Source organism: Amphiura filiformis, chromosome 2, assembly GCF_039555335.1.
Source record: "Amphiura filiformis chromosome 2, Afil_fr2py, whole genome shotgun sequence".
NCBI classification, from domain to species: domain Eukaryota; kingdom Metazoa; phylum Echinodermata; class Ophiuroidea; order Amphilepidida; family Amphiuridae; genus Amphiura; species Amphiura filiformis.
Window position 1 is genome coordinate 26069938 of NC_092629.1, and position 25952 is coordinate 26095889.

A 25952-nucleotide genomic window follows, 5' to 3' on the forward strand; every position below is an offset into this window, starting at 1 on the left:
TTTTTGAATATACCGCGCTGCACTGATATGTTCACGCAATACCTCTTCATTGAACCATATCATGCTGATTACTTGCACCTGTAAGATTAGTATCTTTGAAAAGACCAGTATTGTATTCAATCTATGATTGCAGACATACACAGGTGATGAGTGTAACCTGCTTGTAGTGCAGCGCGATATGTTCAAAATTGTTTTCACCTATTGCTATGGTAATTAATCCGATTAATTACGTAACTTCGCCAGCGTATAGTTATAACAATTTTTTGTTTATCTTTAAAAAAATAATTGCAAATCTCATTAACCTCCCAAGTGCTTAGAAGAAAATAATAAATATTTTTGTTCCAAAAGGAGCTAAATCCAATGGCAGCCATTTTAAAACTGTGTATTGGGTAATTTTTAGTGGACAAAATGATGTTGAAAATAGTTAGAAAATAAGCTAGAGTTACAAACATATCTATCCCAACCGTTAAAATGTCATTTAAACTTTAAAATGTTAAAATATACCAGCAAAATGTGACACAAGGCAGCTATTGGATTTAGCGCCTTTTGGAAACAAACTCTTCTTATGGCGGACTACTCAAATGCATTCAACAAAGGCGCATGATTGCAATCTACTGCGATAGATCGTCTCACACACATAACAAATGCACTACGATCAAACAGGTTGATGACAACATTTGATTGAATGGACTGCATTGCGCCATGATTACGATGTCCTTCACCGGTTCAAATCCTTTGTTTGGAGCCAATCGATAAAAGCATGCAGGTCCTCTATTGATACATGCAGGTCATTCACATTATAACTACAATGCCATTCATGGAATTCACAAAGCCTAGAAACCGATTGCGAGGGTAAAATAGTATCCCTGAGCAAGAATAATGAGGGAGCACCTGGATTGAAATAAAGCAGGTGAAACCTATTATGGGATGGCACGCATGGACGGCTAACAGAATGGATTGTGGACAGGAACCTCTCTGGTGAAACACTTTCACACAGGACATCAAGCAAGAAGCAAGTGGACGTGTTACTCTCGTTGTGCTCATCAGATACGTAGCCTTTAGTCAGTGATAGATAGTTGGGTAAGTCTACAAACTCGTCTTGTCTAATGAACATTTTTGATTGGTTAATGTTTATTTCTTATTCACATATAATTATTATTCATTAAATGAGTATTTTGTGACTCTAGTATATCCCGGGAGTATATCATGGACTTTGATATCAAAAAAGCTTATTTCCGAAATTTCAGTTGATTCCGAGTTTGCGTTTGCGAGAAGCATGGTTAGACTTTAGTAGTCCTGCCATGCCAGCAAGAACGACGGGCGAATGAAAAATTTGTGTACTTGCTCAAAAGGACGTTGGCTCTTATCAAAGTTCCTTGTTATGTAAATGAGACGGCCTACTTTCCGTAGCTTTTACACGCGGACTTTGTATATCATAGGGAAAGTCGAGCCGACCAGAGTTGTGCATGGATGATGGAAGGGGGGTGGGAACGGGAGATTAAAATACTGCTTTGTATCTCACAAGATGATTTGTGTATTTTGGACAAATTAATAATTCAAAGAAATCTTTGTAATAACTCAAAAATATCAGAAAGACAATTGCAATCAGTTATCTTTACGCTGCTTTATTAATGTTACCAGACCCAGATAAGCTAAGTGTAGCGCAACCCCCGGAAAGTCACTTCGATAGCGATAGTAAAAAGTTCGTTTAAACGTATCGTCCTGCAATTTTCTGTGAATTTCTAGAACACATGTCTCGATCTAAATCTGAAATCTGGAGGTGTGCAATTAAGAAAAAGCCGAGTTTCAATGTTTTTGTTTGCCATTGTTAAGGGATCTGGAATGAGCGTTCTGAGCATTTCGACAGTATTTTTTGTGGGACATGAGAGCACATCAGACATATCGAATTGCATTCTGAATACAAAGAATGTCTTTCTGATATCAAATAATTTTCATTTTTTGAAATTCACGATATAATACAAATTTTATGAGAAATTATAAAAAAGTTGCTATTTTTCACATTTTGATATATAACAGTCCTGGGAGTAAATCTTATAAATCTAATGATATATTCTTGAAGTGTATGTAGCTGGGAGGAAAAGCCGACGATCAATTGAAAATTGTTACCTTTCATATTGAAGAGATGGATTTTTTCCCAAAATGACCTAATTTTTTTGGTGTTTTGGGGAAAAAAATTCATATCTTCAATACGAAAGGTCAAAATTTTCAATTGATCGTCGGCTTTTCATCCCACCTACATACACGATAAGTATGAATCATCAGATTTATGCCATAAAATGTGTATTACATTGCGAATTTCAAAAAATCAAAATTATTTGATATCAGAAGGACATTCTTCGTATTCAGAATGCAATTCGATATGTCTGTGCTCTAATGTCCCACAATAAATACTGTCCAAACGTTCATACCCCAGCCCTTAACAGGTTTGTGTACAAAACGTATGCGCATGCATCTCAGTCGTTTTGTGGCCGATTGACATGATTGAGAGCTTGAAGTTCATTAAGACTGTATAAAATCTATTTAAACTCGATTTAAACTTGATTTAAACTTGATTTAAAAGCATTCACAATTTAATACTACGGAACAGTTACACACTTAAGGGCTGGGGTATGAACGTTTGGACAGTATTTATTGTGGGACATTAAAGCACATCAGACATATCGAATTGCATTCTGAATACGAAGAATGTCATTCTTATATCAAATAATTTTGATTTTTTGAAATTCGCAATTTAATACACATTTTATGGCAAATCATAAAAATTGATATTTTTGATATTTAACAGTACTTGAAGTAAACTTTATAAATCTGATGATTTATACTTAAGAATTGTGTGTAGGTGGGATGAAAAGCCGACGATCAATTGAAAATTTTGACCTTTCGTATTGAAGATATGGATTTTTTCCCAAAACACCAAAAAAATTAGGTCTTTTGGGAAAAAATCCATATCTTCAATATGAAAGGTCAAAATTTTCAATTGACCGTCGGCTTTTCCTCTCCTGCTACATACACTTTAAGAATATGTCATTAGATTTATATAATTTACTTCCAGGACTGTTATATATCAAAAATTTGAAAAATATCAAATTGTTATAATTTGTCATAAAATTTGTATTATATTGTGATTTTCAAAAAATGAAAATTATTTGATATCAGAAAGACATGCATCGTATTCAGAATGCAATTCGATAGGTCTGAGGTGCTCTCATGTCCCACAAAAAATACTGTCGAAACGCAATAAACGCTCATTTTAGATCCCTTAAAACGACGGGGTCAAAATATCAACCCTTTTATTTAACCCTATTCGTGGTTGAAACCAACTACGGTCGGGGTCATTTTCTGTTTGGCATCATTTTTAATTGACAGAGTCATATTTAAATGGTAACCCGGCTTTCAACATGGAAGGTTGGTAATTTGTTTCTCTCGCCGAATTGGTGCTATTTTATGTTAATTATGGCTGTTTTACGGAACAATAATGATATAATGATGATGTTAATCTGAATAAACTGGACTGCCGCTGGAAAAATGAGTATTAGACGAGGAAAAGTGACACAATAAAGGTAATTTCTACAACATTTACATATGACATAAACTCTGATATGCCTCGTAGTACAGGTAGTACTATGGCCGACAACACGGCGGGCAATACGAACGATACGCAGGTGAGCGTGACTAATGCTGAACTGAAGGACATAATAATAAGAATGGAAACAATGCTGTCAAAACGAATGGATGATTTACAAGCACAGATCAGGGATATAAATGAAAAGGCAAACAAAAATGAAAAGGACATCAGTGAAATGATAGAATCAGTAGAACAAAATGCTGCGGATATTAAAGACTTTGTGAATAAGACCTTACCACAGATATTAAACAAGGAACGTGATGACTTAGAACAAAAGGTTGAACGTGAATTTATGACGAGAGAGTTACATGACAGAAAACAAAATCTGGTATTTTATGGTATCCCGCAAACAAAGCACGAGACGGGACCACAAGCTGGTGAGAAAATTAGAAAAGCTCTACAAACCGATTTCGGCTTCAAAGAAAGGGAGAGCAAGAACATATTTCTAGTAAATGCCCATCGCTTACCAAGACGTAAACTAAATGGTCAAGATGGAGAGGAGAACGGACAACAACACCGTCCAGCTCCCGACCCGATTATAGTTCGGTTTGGCTGTGTGTGGGATAGAGATTGGGTTTTACAACAACAGAGAAATAGACCATACATCAAAGATAGAAGACCGGTAATGGCTTATCCTGACCTACCCGCCAAAATGAAAAGGGACAGAGGGAAACTGGTTCAGCACTCAAAACTCTTACGACGTGAAGGAAAATGACTCGCATCAGAACTGTTCATCTTGAAGTCATTCTGGAGTTCAAGGAAAAGGGCAGAGGAGGAGTTTGGAAGAAATGCGTTCCAAATCAGTTATTAAAGTGACTTTTATGTAGCCTCAGATAGGCTAAACTTTCAATAATTGCATATAAATGGTTAAAATAATTCAACTTGTTCTACAATAATTACTTTGCTCTGTTTTGATTATGAAATGTTTCTTTCGGATTTCCTTATCCGTTTTCTGATATATTTTGTGTATTTTAAAAGATAGGTCCAAACAGTTTGAAAAAAGAGGAATCGGAAAACATATATTTCAACTGTGTTTGAAGCATCGGGCCAACATTGGTCATGTTGGTTGATTTAAAAATAACTCTCATTAAGATTTAACCCATATCCTTTGCTTGCCCTTTGCGTGCTCTTTGGTATTTATCTATTCCAAAAAAGAAGACATGGTAGACAACGATACAAAAATTTATTAATATGCAAGTACGATTGTGTAGCTAGTAAAAAAATATAATTGTCTAGGAAACAATACTTAGCGGTGTATAATACATGTCTAGTTAATAAGACGCTGCCTCAAATTAATTATATGCATGCAGCTTTTTCTCTAGTAATAATCTAATTATTTATGAAACATTACATAATTATGTGGCGTGACGTGTATAATACATTTTGTGGATTAAGTGTTGGTAGCGGCAGGTGTATGTTTTTTATGAAGCTAGTGGTGATTTATATGAAGTAAATTTGTGTGCCTTTTGAAGAATTTTTTTTTGATAGTAGGCCTATAGGCCTATAGGCCTACTCCTCTACTTCAATCAACTGCTTTTAGTTTCGATTTATCATCTTATTTCACAGTGCCTCAGAGAAGTGGTCTCGCGATCACTGTTACTTCTAAATTTTACTTTTTGTGGCCCTTTTCGGCGAGTCTAAATTAAATTTTGTCTTAAATTTAATTTTGTTTTTTTTGTGTTATTTTTTGCCAGACGAGATCAAAATTTTTCGTTTTGTGTGTATGTGTGTGTGTGGTATGTATGTTCATGATGTAAACTATGAAAAATATTATTGTGATATAGTTGAGATGCAAATGTTTATATGTTCAAAATCAGTTATAATACTATGCTTATAGAGCTTACACATGCTATTATTATGGATATTAAAAAATATGTTTAAGTATGGCTAATGATGTAAAAATTCTATCAATGAATTGCCGGGGTTTAAATGCTAAACAAAAAAGAAGAGATGTTTTAAATTATTTGCGGAACAAAAGTGTTTCAATATTATGTTTGCAAGATGTTCATTTTGATAAGAATATGGAAATAATGGTAAAAGCTGAATGGGAGGTGAAGCTTTTTTAGCTCTTTTGCCTCAAATTCAAGAGGAGTTGCAATATTTCTCAGTAATAATTTAGATTTTAAAGTTCATACAACACAAAATGATGAAGAAGGAAATTGGGTTGCTTTAGATATATCTATTAACAATGTTCGTATAACACTTATATCAATATATGGTCCAAATGATGACAAGCCAAACTTTTATCACGACATCAAAAGGGTAATAGAAGCATTTGATAATGCCCATTGTGTGTTATGTGGTGACTGGAATTTGGTTCAAGATCCAAAATTAGATACCTCGAATTATATTCGCATAAATAATCCAAAAGCGAGAAAAACTGTTTTAGAAATGAAAGAAGAACTTGGATTGATAGACCCGTGGCGACTTCAAAACCCAAACTCTCGCAGATATACCTGGCGTCAACCAACTCCTTTAAAACAGTCCAGATTAGATTTTTTTCTGATATCGGAAGAGCTTACAACATATTTAGTGAAATCTAAAATAGACCCTGGATATCGATCAGACCACTCTCTTGTTAGTCTTTCGCTAGACATGTCTCCTATTAAACGTGGGAAGGGTTTTTGGAAATTCAATAATACGCTATTAAAAGATATTGATTATATAGATAGGATTAAAAAAAAATTAGTGATATTAAGAAACAATATGCAGTATCACCATATAACTTAAACAATATAAATCAAATCCCTGCAAGTGAGCTCGAGTTTACGATAAATGAACAACTGTTTCTTGAAGTATTGCTCATGGAGATAAGGGGGAAACGCTCAAATATGCATCAGAAAAAGCAAAAAAATAAAAATAGAGAAAAAATACTTGAAAGAGATATAGAAACTTTAGAAAAAGAGCTAGATGATTCAAACAATACAGAAGTTTTAGAAAATGTTGAAATTAAAAAGTCTGAATTAGAGGAGATGAGGAAGGAAAAAATGGAAGGAGTAATGTTACGATCCAAAGCAAGATGGATAGAACACGGAGAAAAACCATCTAAATATTTTGTGAACTTGGAAAAAAGAAACTGTGTAAATAAAGCAATCGCTCATTTGCAAAATTCAAACGGGGATGATATAAAAGATCAATACCAAATAATGGAAGAAACCTTTAAGTTTTACTCGAAACTGTATGAATGTAAAGACAACAATTTATGTTTGGAAGAATTCGACCAAAATCTTTCAAGATCAGATTTACCTCAATTAACTCAAGATCAATTAGAAAAGCTCGAAGGCCATTTGACTTACAATGAACTTTTAACTGCCTTAAAGAAAATGTCAAACAATAAAAGTCCTGGGTCTGATGGGTTTACCACTGAATTTTGGAAAGTTTTTTTTTCAAGACTTGGGAGGTTTTCTCTTACGTTCTCTGAACTATTCATATGAATCAGGGGAATTGTCAGTTACGCAGAGATTAGGGATTATTACCCTCCTTCCTAAAGGAAACAAACCAAAACAATTCTTAAAGAATTGGCGTCCTATTACTTTGTTAAATATAACCTATAAACTAGCTTCATCGTGTATTGCTGAAAGAATGAAACAAATCTTACCAAGCCTAATAAATGATGATCAAAAAGGTTTTATGAAAGGAAGGTATATTGGAGAAAATATAAGATTACTTTATGATTTAATTTTATACACAAAATTACATGACAAACCAGGTATGCTTTTGCTTATAGATTTCGAAAAAGCGTTTGATTCCGTTTCTCATAAATTCATTTTTAAAACATTAGATTTTCTAAATATCGGTCCATCTTTTACAAAATGGATCAAACTTTTTTTATAACAAAAGTAAATCCTCAGTTTTAGTAAATGGAAATTCCTCAAAACAATTCGATTTAGGTAGAGGTTGCAGACAGGGGGACCCGTTGTCCCCTTACATCTTTCTAATTTGTGCTGAAATGTTGGGCTGTCTCATACGAAAAAATACTAATATATGTGGTATTACAGTTGAAAATATTAATTGTAAAATCACCCAATACGCTGATGACTCGACTGTGATTTTAAATGGAAGTAATGAGAGTTTAATACAAACGTTAAAAACACTGGATTTGTTTGAACGTTTGTCAGGTTTGAAAATAAACGAAGATAAAACAAATGTTGTGTATATTGGGTCACTTAGAGGTAGAAAACCAAACCCTGGCATTACAAATAAAAATCTAAAATGGGTTGAAGATGGAAAATTCTCTGCATTGGGAGTACAATTTTCAACCAATTTGGTTGAAATGGTTAATTTGAACTATGATAAGGTTATGGAGTCGGTGACAAAGGTAATGCATCATTGGTCTAAAAGAAACTTAACAGTTTTTGGAAGAATTACTATAGTCAAATCCCTACTGATACCAAAGTTTAACCATCTTGTTCTTTCAATTCCTAACCCGTCTAAAGAGTTTATAAAAGAGTTACAAAAGAAAATCTATAATTTTATTTGGAAAGGTACAAGAGATAAAATAAGTAGAGATCAATTGTCAAACGATTATTCTGAAGGTGGATTAAGATTGGTTAAAGTAGATTTATTCTTTGAAGCACTGAAATGTACATGGATAAGACGAATTGTAAATGGAAGTATTGATGCTAAAGGATTGATGTTTTTGCTATTTTAACTGGTATACATATTAATGATCTTGAAAAGGGCGCAAATTATACACTAAAAGTAGCAAATAATTCCCAAAATGTTTTTTGGAAAGAAGTTCTTTTAGCTTGGTCTAAGGTAAAGAAAAAGCACAATCCTAATACAATTGATGATGTTTTAAGATCATGTTTATGGGAAAACGAATGGTTTAAGATTGGTGGTAAAGAAATAAATTATAAAAAATGGCGTACAGCAGGTATTGACTTTGTCTCTGACCTTGTCCATGTTAACCAAAACCGTTTTCTCTTTCTTCATGAAATTGAAACAAATTATGGATTAAGGCTAAATTTTTTGGAATACAACAGTGTAATTTGCGCAATTAAGAGTAATTTCAAGCATCTATTTCAGGAAAACGCTACATTTATTGCAATTCCTAAGCCGTTTATCCCATTTCATTTCAGTTTTATTTTAAAAGATAAAAAGGGTTGCAGATCAATCTGCAAACAACTTATGTCCTCAAAGATACCAAAAGCAAAACAAAAATGGGAAGTAAAATTAAATTGTAGCTTTTCAGATGATAAATGGAAGATATACTCTTTGTTGCCATTTAAATGTACAATGGATACGAAATTACGATGGTTTCAGTACAGAATTTTAAATGGAATTCTTACCACAAATACATTTATGTTTAAAATTGGCAAAAGAAATGACAATATATGTACTTTTTGCAACGAGGAACCCGAAACGATAATTCATCTTTTATCAGATTGTAAAAAGGTTAAACCCATTTGGTCTCAGCTCGAAACCTGGTGTTTACAAAAACTCGGTATTCCTATCACTTTCAACCGAAATCATATTCTTTTCGGGACAGATTTAGGAAAAATAAATAGTGCTCTAAATTTAATTCTCAATTTTAACTAAGTTTTATATATACAGAAAAAGATGCCAAAATTCAACCCTTTCTTTTATCCCTCTTCAGAAGGAAATAGAATATTATCATAAATTGGAAAGGTTCATTCTTTTAAAAGATTCAAAATACCGAATTTATCAAAATAAATGGCAGGTTTGGAAGGGACTTTTCAACTAAACATTTTGTTCTTATTGTAAAAGCTAGACCATTCAAATGCTATATAAATATGTATGTGAGAGTGTGTGTGCGCGCTGGTATTGTTTATGTATTGTTTAATATTTAAAAAAAAACCTGGTGTATAAAAATGAAATTTCTGTATTTATCTGAGTAAACTATGATTGTAAAATGTACACCGGAAAAAAAAGAAAAAAAAAAAAAAAAAAAAAAAAAAAAAAAAAAAAAAAAAAAAAAATATTTAAATGACCCCAAATAGAATCATTTTTCAACCCACGTTCCGGGGTCATTTTCTAATCGGGATCCCTGAATGAAGTTATTTCAACCACGTTAGGGGTCATTTTCTAATTGTGACCCTGAATATAGTCATCTTTTGACACTAATATAGGATTATTTTCCAACTGATTATGTTAGGGGTCAAATCATTTTTAACCTTAAATATAGTCATTTTAACCACAATTTGGGTCAAATTTGACTCCGGTGATCTTAGTCGAAGCATAGTTGACTTGGAGAGCGGGGTCAAAAATGACCCTTTCGGGGTCAAATTTTATTGTGTGTACGAACATCTCCTTGGCTCATTATTGTCTTGCAAAATAGCGCGAACAGCGCACCTCCGATCAACCTACCTTAAGTACTAATGGAAAAATAGCATAATCGCGTGAATAGCGCCGGCTTCAGTGGTAAGGCATTTTCTGATCAGAATGGACCAAAGTTCAAAAACGCAAAATAGCGCGAATAGGGCCACCCCCGGTCTTTCATCATAAGGCCGAAAAACAGTGTTGCCCTCAAGTGTGACAAATGGGAAGGTTGGGTCGGTCGGTTTTTAAAAATCCCCACAAATATCAACCTAGAAGTATATACGGTGCCATATTTTGAAACACGGACTACGAAGGGGGTTGTTGCAACCCCCCTAATTTTCAATTATAAACATATACCGTTATAATTGGTACCAGTGTATAGCTATAAGTACAAATATGCCTCACATAATGTCGCTATGATGTCATAATGTGAGGGCGCCCATGCAAATTTGGTAAATTCTGACTATGTACAAAAATATAGGCAAAATTGATTTTCAGCAAAAAACTCTACGAACATGCGATTTTCACCGACGTTTCTCGTATATATAAAAGGAAATGAAAGGTCAGTAGCTCTTGGGAGTAATTTTACAAGAGCGAAATGAAAATCATTGATTCTACTATAGAAAGCAATAGTGGGCCTCGCCAACAACCCCCCCCCCCCGCCTTTTTTTTTTTTGATGGCCGGTACTACCCCCGTGTTCGTGCTGGGTTAAAAATTGTATACTAAAATGAGCGCAAAGGATGGATCTACGATTAGCTTAGAGGTCGTTTGGACGCAAACACGTGCATTTTTTATGACGCATAAAAAATCGTATATAAACTCAAAAAAGTTTGGAAACTTTCAAACACGGTTGTATATGAGAAAATTTTGAAATCTTATCTCCATATTGTTTCACACCAGCGAAAACATTGTTCTTTTCTATCAACAATGATACCTCAATTGTGACAATAGCTTATTCCACGGCTGAGTAACTTGCTTTAAAAGACCGAGGTCTCAAAGAAAATGTGCGAAACTGACCATTATCTGCGCTCATCTTATTGCTCTGAATGAATGAACGAGTGGTTTAATGCATGAATAAAAGAATGAATGAAAAGTACATCAAGTTGAATAAAAAGTGCTAGGATGGGATTAGCAGTTCTACTCGTGGATTCAAACAGATCAACGCAAGTCAACCTATCTTGCTGGTCACTTCATAGTGGTCATTTGCAAGAAATTTCTAAGCAAACATGGCTCGATTACCAGACCTGGATAAGGCTCGCGCTATTGGTCAGCTTGAGGCTGGCATACCTCAGAATCACGGCAACATTTGGATTTTCCTGCAGTATGATCTCCAAGCTAAAAGTCAGACCGGAAATGTCAAAGACAGACCCAGAAGTCGCCATCCAAGAAAAACAATGGCTGCAGAAGACCGGTACGTGAGACTGACACACGATATCTTCATGGCAGAAATCGCCATGGTAGGTTGAATCCACCGCCACGCATAGCCATTTTATAAGAGCCGAAGGACATCTGACTAAGGCTACTGACAATAGCCCCGATTAGACCGGCTACTGTCCTCGCTGTGTGTTAGTCAAGCATGGTACACCATAGGTCATATGGTTTCAGACTACCTTCACGATTGGCCTATACACTGCGCTATATAATTCGGCACATATAAATCAAAATTATTGTCAGTTTTTGACTAGTATCTCAAAGCTAACGACTATCATATCTGTTAAATATATATATTCAAGTGCAAGGAACCACATCTGGTTTCTTTATACAAAATCATTTACGGGAGATATTCATCATTTTCAAACCCGGTATCCAAAGATTTATCGTCTGAATATCAATCGTGCATAGCACATCCACGTGTATCGATCCCGTGTATTCATTTCAGTGTCTCTTGCTATAGTGTAATTAACCGGGCGATGTCGGTGTGTGACAGTACTTTGAAACCGTTTTTTAATGAAACGGTATGGTATTCCTTATTCATCTTTACTGATGCAAATGGCGCAGACAGTGACAGATTTGGCACATTTTGTTTGAGAGCTTGTCTTTCAAAGACAGTTACTCAACAATAAAATAAGTTATGGTCACAAATTTGGTATAATTTTTGACGGGAAAGAACAACGCTTGTATTGATATGAAATAATATGGAAATAGATTTCAAATTTTTCTGATATAAAGCCGTTTTGTTAAGTTTCCAAACTTGCTTTGAGGAGTTTAGTTCTAGGGTTAAATAAAAGTTAAATTTTGATTTTGAACTGGGGGAAAATTGGCATAACTTAAGAAAAATAAAATAGTGTCAAAATACGCAGAATAAACTTCCCCATCTATTTAACATAACAATGCTGCATAACAATATGCAGACTATTAATAGTTCTCATTTAGGAATCGAAAGGCCTTACACAGTATTGTTACTGTGCATACATCCACTGTTTTGTAATGGTGCATCCAACTGAAATTATAATACCCATAGCATCACAACCCATTGCAATATCGGAATCGGAAACATGGGTTTGTGAAAATAATCTCTTCATGGCACATGTATTGAATACATGTGCATAGCTTGACTGACCTCTTGAGCTGCCTAACACTAGGATCCACAGCATGCTCATCTACCAGGGCACAGTTCTTCAACTTCTATACATTTGTACATTCATTGAATTGGAATGTGGGTACAAAAACTCATAGGCCTACTCAGCAACTTGAGCTCAAATTTTGCACTATGATTATTTAATTTCTAATTTCATTCTCAGAAATCATGAAGATCTTGTCGACCATCTTGATTGGAGTACTTGCCGTCTCCATGGTTACAAGTTATCCGGGTAAGTAATAATGGGCTATTCCATTTAAAATCCACACTCCCCATTATGGAAGATTTAGCTAGTGTCTTCCACAGAGGGGGTATCAGTTTTGAATGCAATTGGGTAACTTCCATTTGAAATACTCACACCAGTTGTGAAAGATATAGGTAAAATCGTAATACAGAGAGTATGGGTTTCAATATGGTCAATTACATTTGAAAGACATACCCCCTCAGTGGAAGATATTGCCAAAATCTTCCACAGGGGTAGGGGTAGTGTGGATTTCAACTGGAATATAGCCAAATCGCCAATGAGGCTACACTCCAGCAAACAGAAAACCCTTTCTATAACCCGACATTTAATTTGCTTCAAACAAAAGGCATATTGATAAGTGTGCTTTGCTCTACTCAATTAATATTTTTAAAACATGCTTAGCACTTCCATAATGCCTCCAATACCACCTTAATGGTAATGAATTATATTTTCAAATATTCCTACTTTGCCCTGTGTGGATCTGATCGTGTCATCGTGTCATATCTTATAAAATCCAGAGGATGATTTAAAGGAAGCCCCATCATACACTGCCACTTTACTTTTCAAATCCCATTAAATTCTGTGCAAAAGATGTCGTTTTATAATTGTGTGTATCATTATTACTCGATTTCAGATTAAAAGTGATGTGTGCATAAATTAGGGGTTCATTCATAGGATTGAGGGCATGATCGCTGTTTATGCCCGAGGCGTGAGCCGAGGGCATAAACAGCGATCATGCCCATACATACCCAACATTCTTAGCAATTCAATACAGATGAAAATAGTAAGTTTAAATAACATTTCCATAACGTTTTCCTTTATAAATTGAAAGAAAATGAGTAGGCCTACTTGCAGGAAGCAGCTCGGCTCATGAGGTCAACGGCCGGGAGTCAACGCGTGATACGCGTCATCTTTTGCGCTCCGCGTGAGATAGGCGCGGTAACATGCGCGTGTACGCAACACTAGCAAATCGTGGATCGTGTTAATTGGGTTCCAACGCTGCGTGACGCAGCTTGTTTATGCCCTGCGTACTGGTCATAAACGGTATTTAGGACCAGCAAAAGGACGCAAATCCAATCAGAAACGTCATTATATCGTGAGTATGTATGAAGGATAATTCACACCTTCTGTAGATAACATAAAATGTGAAATCGATCAGCAAATTAAGTGTTTTTATTGTCAATATAACTGTTCAAATTCAAATTTAACCATACACATTATGCAAGTTAACCCAGTGGGGTGCTGGGTAGTACTTAAATCATCCTCTGCAAAAATGATAAGGATCAATATCCAATAAAATGCAAAAAAACTGTTTTATTCTATTTGTAGATACTTATCTTCGAACATTACTGGATGCATTGGATCAAATAGTAGATTCTGGTAAGTTCCTTAGCTAGGCCTTAAAAATGAGTGATTTCACAATGGTTATAAACATAAATCAATAGGAATTGTATGTTATTCCCGTCTATTTTGAAAACACACTAGAGTATCCAGGAAAAATGTTACATTTTACAAAATGAAACGCATTTTGAGATGGTGCAATAAAACGATGTATTTTTTCAGATGCTTTTTATTGCTCCGATTTTGATCAAATTTAGTCTCAAATTGTTCCATTTGGAAAAACATTTTAACCAATGAATAGTTTGATACATCGCACGTGTGAATGTCATTGAATCTGTTAACTCTCTTCAAGTGGGTGTCGACTGCAGACAAGATTCAGGGGTTTTTTTATTCAAAAATTTCAGAAATATAAATGTTCATGTCCGTATTTGGAATCGGCATGACAAATGCATTTAAATGACTACAAACAAGCCTAGTATTGGTTCAGTGGTTCTTAAGATAGCTTTTGAGATATCTAAAAACCTGGACTTTATCATGTTTATTATGCTGAAGCATATGGCTAGTGTGCAGAGCACCATCACATATTTTGCGACATTCCAAGGTAACAAAACGTCTCATATTCTTTGCTTTAAATGGTCGCTTTTATCAAAATCTGTTATATTTTTTATTCAAAGGTAAATTTTAGATTTCAAACAAATTCTCAGTCAAAAGGTCAAAAAAATAAGAAAAACAATGACATTTTGAAGGGGTCATTCGGTGATTATCATTTCTTGAAAAATGGGTCTTTGTAAAACAAAAAAGGATCACTGGGTGTGAGGGTGTTGAAAAATGGGGGAAAATGTGGCCGCATATTATTGTCGCCCTAAAAAATGAATGCCACCCCCCCGCAGGACGCCCACCACTGACTCAAGTCAACCCCAATGTCTTTCTGATATCAAATAATTTTAATTGTTTGAAATTCACGATATAATACAAATTTTATGACATTATTAAAATTTGATATTTTTCACATTTTTGATATATAACAGTACTCAAAGTAAACTTTATAAATCTAATGATATATTCTTAAAGTGTATGTAGCTGGGATGAAAATCCGACGATCAATTGAAAATTTTGACCTCTCATATTGAAGATATAGATTTTTTTCCGAAAAGACCTATTTTTGTGTGTTTTGGAAAAAAATCCATATCTTCAATACGAAAGGTAAAAATTTTCAATTGATCGTCCTGCCTACATACATCAGATTTATAAAGTTTACTGTTAAATATCAAAAATATCAATTTTTAATCATTTGCCATAAAATGTGTTACATTGCGAATTTCAAAAATCAAAATTATTTGATATCAGAAGGACATTCTTCGTATTCAGAATGCAATTCGATATGTCTGTGCTCTAATGTCCCACAATAAATACTGTCCAAACGTTCATGCTTAACGATTTGAAAAAAAAAACTACGTGTTTAAAAATTATTGAAACGTATTTTTTTAATTTCTCCTTAAACTTAGATGCAACATCCAAAAAGACGAATGAGAGGGCGCCCGACGCATACGCGATGAAAAGAGGGGAATATAATTGGTAAGTAGGGCTAATAAAGCAAGGGAAATCACGTGAGATCTACCTGCCGATTGGCCAAAAAGAAGTTTGCATTGTCAATTGGCCCATCAGCAATGTTAGATCGACAGGTAGTGCTCGGGGACGCTCCAGAATCGGCTTCAATATCATAAACTGACCTAAAAGAATAGGAAAAACTTTGGTGGCAAAATGTGATCTTGTTATAAACCATGCCAAAGTATGAACCGGATCATAATGATTCAGAAAAAATATTGCTTGACCTATCTGAGATGCATGGTTCTTGAGTCATAAGTAACTTATGTCAAAGGTCGTATTTTGTTCTCCACATGGGTCAAAACATGCTCGACTTTCATTAAAATTGTCTCTAATTGTATAGGTATTTCAGGGTTCTAATCCTTAATCGCAAAAAAATGCACGACATTGAACAAGTTCGGAAGAATTGGCTTGCGAGGAGAAAGTAACGTGGAAAATTTTGTTAGGTGTGGTCGCGTAAAATGGCAACTTTGGGCACTTTTCCAACCATTGCTTCCTAACAAAACCAATTATAATTTTAATGAATTTTTATGACATTAGGGTTCCCTTCTACACCTCGAAGTTTTAATAATTCTGTAAGGGTGCCCTAGGGTTTAAAAATAGCCTGACCAAAGTTACCCCGCATTTGTTGTTTTTTGTGACATTTCAGTACAAACTCAAAATGGAGAGATATATTCAATTTGATTGAAATTAATATTCTATTATTGACGCAGATTGTATTAATACACTCGCCCAAATGTATTAGGAATATACCCAAATGTATTGGGAATACACCAAATGTATTGGGAATACACCCACACCCACATGTATTAGGAATACACCCACATGTATTAGGAATACACCCAAATGTATTAAAATACACCCAAATGTATTAGGAATACAATCAAATGTATTAGGAATACCCCCACATGTATTAGGAATACACCCAAATGTATTAGGAATACACCCAAATGTATTAGGAATACACTCAAATGTATTAGGAATACACCCAAATGTATTAGGAATACACCCAAATGTATTAAAAACTTGTGCGATTCAATGGCACCAAATCATTTAAATCATTGATGTCTCGATTAATCATGTATCTTTTTATTCAAGTTTGGTATAACTTGCATATCGTTACTGGGCGGGAAAACCTCAAGTACTTTTGGCCCCTGCACATGGATGAAGCAAACCATTAAATATAAAGTCTACACTTACAAGGATTTATCAATCTTTTGGGCCTTGAACATATAACTTGCATATCGTTACCATGGTTAATGGGAAAGAAAAACCTCATAGGCCTGTACCTTTGGCCTTTGGAATATGGATGAAGTAAACCATTCAATATAAAGGTTTTTCCAGTCGATATTTTAACCAATACCCGTTATTTTTAAAAAAAAAAAAAAAAAATATTTTGACCACAAAATGACTAATTAATTTACAGCAATGAAATGAAAAAGGCTTTTCATTAAATTTTTGGTTTAGCCTTGCAATGAGTTTTTCATTCTCTTTCTATACGATAGGAGTGGTACAAAGACACTTTGCGGTGGCACGTTGCAGACATATAAAGGAAATATTTGTTGGGGAAAGCGAGAAGCTAAAGGTAAATATACACTAATCACCAAACGTATTTAAACGCCTATAGATAGAAGATACCAAAATATTACCCCAGGGGGTTCTTCATTTTTTTGTATGGGATACCGACTTTCTTTGTACCTAAAAAGCATCCAATTGTGGGCGAATTGGTCTCCCATTAAAAACCCACCCATATACCGAGATCGCTGAAAAGGTCGTGACCCCAAAACCGTGGCACATCTGCAATAGCTGCCGCATTCTATTTTCGTGCATCAAAGTGTGATAACCTTTCATAACCTTTCATGATTTTTTCACCCTGGAACATGTATTAAACTAGGGATAACCATCAAAATATCATGTTGCCCCTATTGCTACAAAATATTGTTTTCTGGATAGAACTCATCAATAGAAGTATTTTGGTGGTTAAATGGTCAAAATCGGTCAAAAACTTTTCGAATTATGAATTTTCAAAGTTTCCCATTATGACCGGTCATTGGAACGAAATAAAATGACAAGGTCCAAAAATATCAATTGGGAGCAAAATTGGCATAAGCATATATTTACCTTTATATATTTCTTTATTTTAACATATATGCAAACATGAAACAAGCATATTGTGAAAGTATCAAAGGGGGTTCTTATGAAATGGCACTTTACTAGTCAATGGCATAAATTATTTTTTCAAACCGAGGCATTGAATCATGCATTTAGAGAACATTTTGCCAAAAATCATCCAAGATGGCCGATATGGCACAAAATCAAAATTGCACTAAGTCCAGGTAAACTTTTTTTCACAACCAAAAATGTCAATGTTATTGGGTTTAATATGACCAATTAGTAGGTGTATGCAAATTAAATCTTAAGTGTCATTGAAGGTCATTGACTCATTCACAACAATAGAGGTTATCCACTTCACTCATCATGCTCATGTGACTTCTAACAAAAGGTGCTGGTTCCCGTAGTATTCCTCATTCAAAACAATTGAATACCTGAGTGGAAGAAGGGCCCAACTCCATAAAAACTGTTTTTGAGATATTAAGAAAAAACTTAATATTTGGAAAAGTTTTATAGACAGAATGTTCATCTTCAGGGGACCTTTAACATGAACATACAATACTACATATATTTGAAATTATATAGGATGTTTCCATGGCAACAATACAGACCTTAATACGAGCTGGAGTTGGGCCCTTCTTCCACTAATATACTGCAAGTGCCACAAATACCACAGAAATTTGATAATTATCCATTAATTCCATAAGTAGAAGCATATAATATGTTAGCAAGAAAGTTTATTGTAGTGAAAAGCAGATTTCATGGATGAACAAAATTCCTCTTTAACCCAATATTTGTGGAAGAAGGGCCCAACTCCATGGAGTTGGGACTTTCTTCCATAAAACCAGGATTAATTGTACATGGAAGACTATTTCACACACAAGGAAGAACAATCTGCTGGCAATAAAATGCTGGGTCAAACTCATAGTTGGGCCCTTCTTCCACTCAGGTATTCAATTCAATACATGACCTTGGAGTTACCTGCATGACTTTCATGGGCTATTTTGAAACAGTTATGGTTGCACATTCAGGTACTTCTTTTGAAAGTTCTAAACAAGGTATAGCCAGCAGCAAGTTGTATATGGTATAGGCCTAAATATAAGAAAACGTTTAGGGTTGAAATCAGGTGAAAAATACATCGAATGGACACGAAACTTCACATTTATGTTCAGAAAGGTGTCTTCTTAGCATGATTCCAAAGGAGTATGGAAATTCTAAAGGGAAGCTGGTGATTTAATTTGTAACTCGAGATCTACTTGTTCAATTTTTTAACCTTTTTACAGAGGGTATGATAGAGGTATTACTGACAACTCTGCCAAATTACAGCTCAGTAGGCCACGTTTTTCACCTGAAATTATTGACATGAATATTTTGTGCCATTCTTGAGCAGTGCTGAACTCAGCCACTGGCAATTAAGCGCACTGTGGCGATGGACCAATTTTGACTCGCACTTACAGGAAAATGAAATAAGTTATGTTGCTGTAATTTGCAAGATAGTTACAAAATATAATTGGCATTAACTTACCTAATTTTTACAGAAAAATATTGAAACATAAAAGAATGAGATCAATTTAGAAATGTCTGTGCAAGCAGTGCACAGTTGAGCTCCCTGCATGTCTATGAGAGTGTTCTAATCAAGTTGATGGTTCATTGGTCATCCCTAATTAAACATTATAAAACCTAAGAAACTATACGTAACTTTAGTGTATACATATTGAGGGGCCAAGTGGACTTACGGTCTTCTTGCGCTCAGGTCTTCATTTGTAAACTTCCGCGCAACGCTAATTTGCATCATGTATACATTTATGAAACTTAATGCAGAAAATACAATCCTCAAAAGAATTAAAAGATCAGTTGAATATAATCAGCATTTTTTAAAACATTAGATATGATGATAATATTATTGATAATTGTGCTTGATCTTTCATTACATAACTTGTTCCCGAAGTTGTAAAAAATTCACTCCTTTTAGTCCTTACAAATATCCGCTATCCAGTTAGCATCCTGGACAACCGATTCTTTTGTTATGCAAGGCTCACTCAGTCATTTAATAGAGAGATTGCGAAATTTACGTGACACGTGACACGGGAACGCGAACGGCAAGCTACATTAGTCGAAAATCGGTTATTATGCCCTCTAGAGTGTGAAATCTATTGTGAATTGGTCAATCGTGGAATTACCGTAAGGCGATTACGTTGCAGTTGGTAGCAAAAAATGACGTTCCAAAATGACAAAAAAACGCATTATAAAATGCAGAAAAATGTTATGTTTATCATGTTATGAAACGAATCGAAGTAGCCTAATAGAACAAGTAGAGTCCGACATGTAATAAAATCCATTTTGGGGGTTCACATTTGATCTCGTATAGACAAGAAGTGAACAAATTTCGATTTTTTCGACGCGAATTCGAACGGGCAGATTGCCTATTCATTTGTGTGTGGAAAATGCCGTCCAAAAATCAGCTTGCGAAGAGGCGTTTTAGGCAAGATTGTGTCGTGTTACGGCATAAATGCGGTATAATTGTCTGTTTGGGACGGGGAACAGAAGTTCGTGCAACGCTATTTTTCGCCTTGCTTTTCGTTGTGCATTAAACAGCTGTCAAAGTGTTTTGCTTATGGATACTATTCATATTAAAACATGATAATGCATGTGTTTTTGGTTTTAGTTAAAACGTTTTGATAACATATCGATGTATGTTTATATAAAAATCATGAAAACTCGTGTTATACTGAAAAATAATACAACAACATTTTAAGCTAAAATTGAAATGCTATAGTAAAATATCATTTGGCAAACATATTTAAGTGTCTATTGTGTTAGAACGTTTATCAGCAAGTTTAGAACAAAGGGTTTTTTGAATGTTATTAAAACTGTTAATGCCCTTGACCCTCACATAACCCGACATTTAACGTTTTCTGTAATATATTTGTGTTTGCTGGGTAGTAATCGAACTAGGCATATTAGATTATCTATTTAATTTTGCTTTATAACAGGGTATTATTTATATGATAATGGAGTTTGTTTCTTGTTATTCGAATAATATACACCAAAGACTTCCTAGGCATCCAACACCAAACTCTGTTTAGATTATTTAGACAAATAGCATACATGTGAACATAGGCCTATACTCATTTTCCAATAGCCCGCAAAACTCAAATATCGCTAATCTGGACTGAATGCTTAGAGCATTATAGATACAGCCAGTCGTATTTGCATATCAATACCGAGGAAAGTAGTTCGATGAAAGAAGATAATCTTCTCTGGTTCATGCACCCAAGGTGAATCAATGGGTGCTTCCTATTACCTTTAGATTATTTGTCTCAGCATAGCGCCATCATGATTGCAATTGCGTTTACACGTAGTCTTGGTTCAGACTCTATGCGGCTATCACGAGCATACTAGGAACGACGAGCGTTAGGACCGACACAAACTGGCTGTGTAGGAGGCTAGTTTGGATGTGAACGGGACTGACGTTCTACCGCAAAATGCAGAAATCCGTAACCATATGGCGTTTGCAGTGAACGCCTCTCCGCAATCTCTCTAATGAGGCAATACAAACGATCGAATTTGGTGTTGAAATGAGCTAAATTTTTAGTTACACCTTTTCGATGTAAAATTAATTTTCTCGGCCAAATGAAAAGCAATCATTTTCATTTTTTCAGTAAATGTCAGGAAAAATTGTGTAGTGCTTGATACTGTATTTTTTTTCAAATTCTAGTGTTAAACTTAGGCGTGAAATTTAGTCATTTAGTGTAAGATTTTCGATTTTGATAAGCTTAAACTCTGCCCGCGAGCCTTTTTTTGGATCAACCTTTTAGCTTTTCAAAGTAAGATAGTTCGCTAATGAAGGATTTTCCCAACTTTCTAACGCACATCACCGTGAGCGATATATCATAGTTTTGTCAGAATTTGCGTTTTCATTTCACCATTTTTACTGCCGGCTGACCATTTTTCAAAATCAACGCGTGAAATCTATAAGGCTAGTACTAGCATTGTGGATCGATATCCATGGGTTTAATAGGAATACCGGCATGGCTACAGTGTTGCTAGAACTTCAATATAGCAAAGAAATACCAAGGCCTATAGCGCTCCTACTGATCATGTTTAACCAGAACACTCAATTGGGGATTTGGGCTACCAAATCGCTGGTCGGGCAATTTGCTTTCAATGGAAAATTGACCTGGATAAACAACAAAGGAAATATGCTCTCGAGATAAAAGTACCGAGTTAGACATTTTCGGAGCATGAAGGGAAAAAGGGTAAAACAAAAACGGAAATTCTGACAAAACTATAACATATAGACCCACAAGATGTGCTTTACAGGGGTGGGAAATATCTTTCTTTAGCAAACTATATTAGTTTGAGACGCTAATACATGAATTCCGTAAAAAGCTCGCGGGCGAATTCAAGGCCTATAAAAATCAAAAATCACACTAAAAGACACAATTTGATGCTTAATTTTAACACCAGGATTTTAAAAAAATGTATATCCAAGCACCAAGTTTTTAACTGACATTACTGAAGAAAAAAAAAATTATTGCTTTATATTTGACCGAGAAAATTAATTTCATAGCAAAAAGGTGTATCTCTGAATTGTGCCGACTTTTAGCGCGACTAAGCATTTCTAAAGAATCGGTTGTCCAGGTGGCTGACTGTATCACCCACGAGTTTCGATTTTGAAGCCATTTTTCAAACCTCACCACGGTCAAGGTCGAAACGCACATGGGTTGGGTTTGTATAGAGGCCTTGCATGTGACGTATCATCCCGTAAATATGGCGGACTACTCAAATGCATTCAACAAAAGCATGATTGCAATCTACCGTGACAGTTCGTCTCGCTCATATAACCCTGCACTACGATCGAATAGGTTGATGACAACATTTGATTGAATGGACTGCACTCCGCCATAACTACGGTGAAGAACACCGGTTCAAATCCTTTGTTTGGAGCCAATCGATAAAAGAATGCAAGGCCTCTCATAGTGTGTTTGGGTCTATACGTCACATTAGTGGGTATAAGATGCCCTCAATGTATTCCGGGGGTGGGGAAAGTCATTAATGTAACAGCACTAAGAGGACTCCCGGCCCCCTCACATATCGGAAGGTAGAGGTCATAATTGAGCTCCCTTAATACCGGGCCTTAATAGTGCAACGTAATGGATAAATGAATGCTCTATTATGTTAATGCTTCAACATCTTATGTTGCGGTTTGATGCCAGAATCATGACAATTGTACAAATTTTTAAACCCATTGTAAAGAGCATACCACTAAATCAACGCGCCATTCGTGGTAGAGGTGTCCCAAACCACAGGCATCTGTACTTTTCAAACAAATTATTCATTATTACTTTATTTTATTCATTATAGACGCTCTTGCATTCCTGGAAACGGATGATCGTCAAATGGACCCACTAAGTACATTTATATCATTGGCACTTATATCTACCACGCTGAATGAGGAATGTTGTGGGGAGGCGTGCTACCGCGAAGAAATTGCCGAAACATGCTGACAAATTCTTGAGTCACGTAGACGGTGTTATCATTTGTCATTATAATTTGTCATGCATGAATTGAATTTCTATTATCAGTTAATGGTATTGTATAAAGTAGGCCCTAGGCCTACAGTTATTTTCTAACTATTGTTTCCCTTAGCCTCGATTCGAGGCTTCTTGGCTCTGGGATGGTGTTCCCCCCCCCCCCCTTTTTTTTTTTTTTTTTGCTTCTCGATTTATTTTGTATTCTTGTGTCTTCATATCCTGTCCACCCACCTCTGATCTGTACGTGATAATATCAGATTACTACCTCCGATGGTTCTGAGAAAATAACTAGAGAAAATTGCTGATTACAATCAGTTTTATGTCTTACTCACAACACTGTAATGTTCTCAGTGTATTATAGGCTCCTTCTAATTCTTTCTTGTTGCCCACCAGAAAGATCACTATACTAACGGAGCCAATTATAGATTGAGAACTTCTTGTAGTTGAGAGCAGTTTAAGTGATGAAAATTGGGATCAGCACTTTTCTCTATTATACATCGTCACATCCCGGCCTGGGTAAATCATGGCAAGCAGGACCTCTGGAGATCAGAGGTAGGTGGACAGGACGACACTTAGAGAGATCAGAATAAAAATAAATCTAAGCAAAAAAAGACAAATGAAAGACACAAAAAATAAGATAAATATATCAAGAAGCAAAAAGGAAAACAAAATACTATCCTAGTGCCCTAACGCCTCGAACCGAGGCTATGTTTCCCTATGCGCTAAATGTAAAAGGACCACTCCAAAAAGTTGCCCGTCTCATGGGTAGGCATTTTACTCTTTTGTTGAAATTCACATTTTTACTGTTTTTGGACCAATTTTTCAATTTTTTGGAGTGCATAAATACTCTTTTGTTCACACGAGGTAATCTTAACATCGATTTTTAAAGTGTAATAGTGTAGTCCCTGCAAGAACTTGATGCACGACCAAGGAATGGGCCATTCCATTTAAAATCCACTCAACCCCTGTGGAAGATTTTGGAAATATTCCACAAGGGGAGTATAAATTTCAAATGGAATGAACACATTAGGCAGCTCCATTTGAATTGCAACCTGAATCTTTCGGAGGGAGTTTCAAATGGAGGTGCCTAATGTGTTCATTCCATTTGAAATTCATACTCCCTCTGTGGAAGATATTTCCAAAATCTTCCACAGGGGAGTGTGGATTATAGTCCAATCCGGGAGTCCAATCTTTACCTACTATAATTATTTCCCATGTAATTTCTGCAAACTAAAAAAAGACTCAATTCTCTCGGATTTGTACATTTTCATGACCATGTTTAGAATCTGCATGAAAAATACAATAAAATGAGTACAAACAAACCCAGTATTGGAATCGGTGGTTCTTAAGATAGCTTTGAATATTGTGAAAAATATCTCAAAACGCGGCATTAATTCAGTGCATCTCATAAGTAGTCCAATAAATTCCTGTAACAATCGTGCAAATTATGTTAAATTTGCTGCATTTGGCAGATCAAGTACTTGCAGTGCTGATTATTATTTATAGGCTATGGATGCATTTCAACAGCACCCTATGGGAAGAGGTCATTGAACTTTACAGATGTCAAGTTCAAAATCGCTTGGATTTTGTTAAAAATACAAGCAATGTGTTCTCGGATTCAAAAAAGGAGTTTCACCGATCTGCGATGTAGGCCTACTAACAGTCGTGGAGTTGCATGTAATATCGTGACGTCTAATTTTGGCACCACAGTTAGCAAAATTTAAATAATGCTCGATTTTGTTGAAAAATTGTCCCAAAATATTGGTATTTTCATAAATCTGAAAAATAATACTTTGGGCTATGTAGGATGTTTCGGTAATTTCAGTAGGCTAACCCATAAAAATCGACAACACCCATTGAGTTCTATTCTATTGAATCAATTTGAACTTGACAAATTGTTGTGTTATCCGGATAAGAAAGCACCCAAGATAGTCTGGTGGGTTTTTTGCAGCACTTTCATTCTCGCCCCTGCGGAGGCAAATTGGACCTCACAATGTTACTCTTTTTCCACATGTCATAGACATGCCAAAGTATAGTTTTTCTTAATTCTTATTACCAGAGAATCACGATGGTGCGAGTTTTGAAACGGTCAGTAAATTTAAACCTAACCCTCTATGCAAAGTTCAATGACCTTCTACTAAAATGACAGGGCTGTTAAAATGGATGCCTCCATAGCCTAGATTATCTGCCAAATATGACAATTTTAACTGAAATCGATTGCACTAAAGGTAACCTTGCGAGACTTTGTACGCTTTCGTGTGACTTGAATAATGGAAATCGGATCACACCTAAAAGTAATAAATCAAGCAAACACAAATGTTTAAGAAACGTCATTAATGTTTTAATGATGTCCGGTTTAATAACGGGGTTTTCACAAATGCTTTCGGAATATTATCAAAATATTTTATACCCTAATATAACAATTATATAACCCAACATTTAAACTTCTGTAAAACGTTTTGTTTGCAGGGAATTCGGGAATGTATTATAATATAATATAATATGATATTATATATAATATAACATGGTTGTAGATCATACACATAGGTCTGTGTGGTGGTGTGGTAATTCAATATAGTCATTAAATTATTCATGTAATTAACTAA

General features: G+C 35.2%; 1 protein-coding gene across 1 annotated transcript; it reads left to right on the forward strand.

The window, feature by feature from the left end:
- The first annotated feature begins 935 nt into the window (after nucleotides 1-935).
- On the forward strand, nucleotides 936-25952 carry LOC140146032 (uncharacterized). The gene is made up of 6 exons (XM_072167773.1): nucleotides 936-1080; nucleotides 12671-12739; nucleotides 14081-14131; nucleotides 15598-15667; nucleotides 17203-17282; nucleotides 23177-25952. Exons 2-6 carry the CDS (start codon nucleotides 12676-12678, stop codon nucleotides 23317-23319), a joined length of 408 nt encoding a protein of 135 aa, XP_072023874.1. The 5' UTR covers nucleotides 936-1080; nucleotides 12671-12675; the 3' UTR covers nucleotides 23320-25952.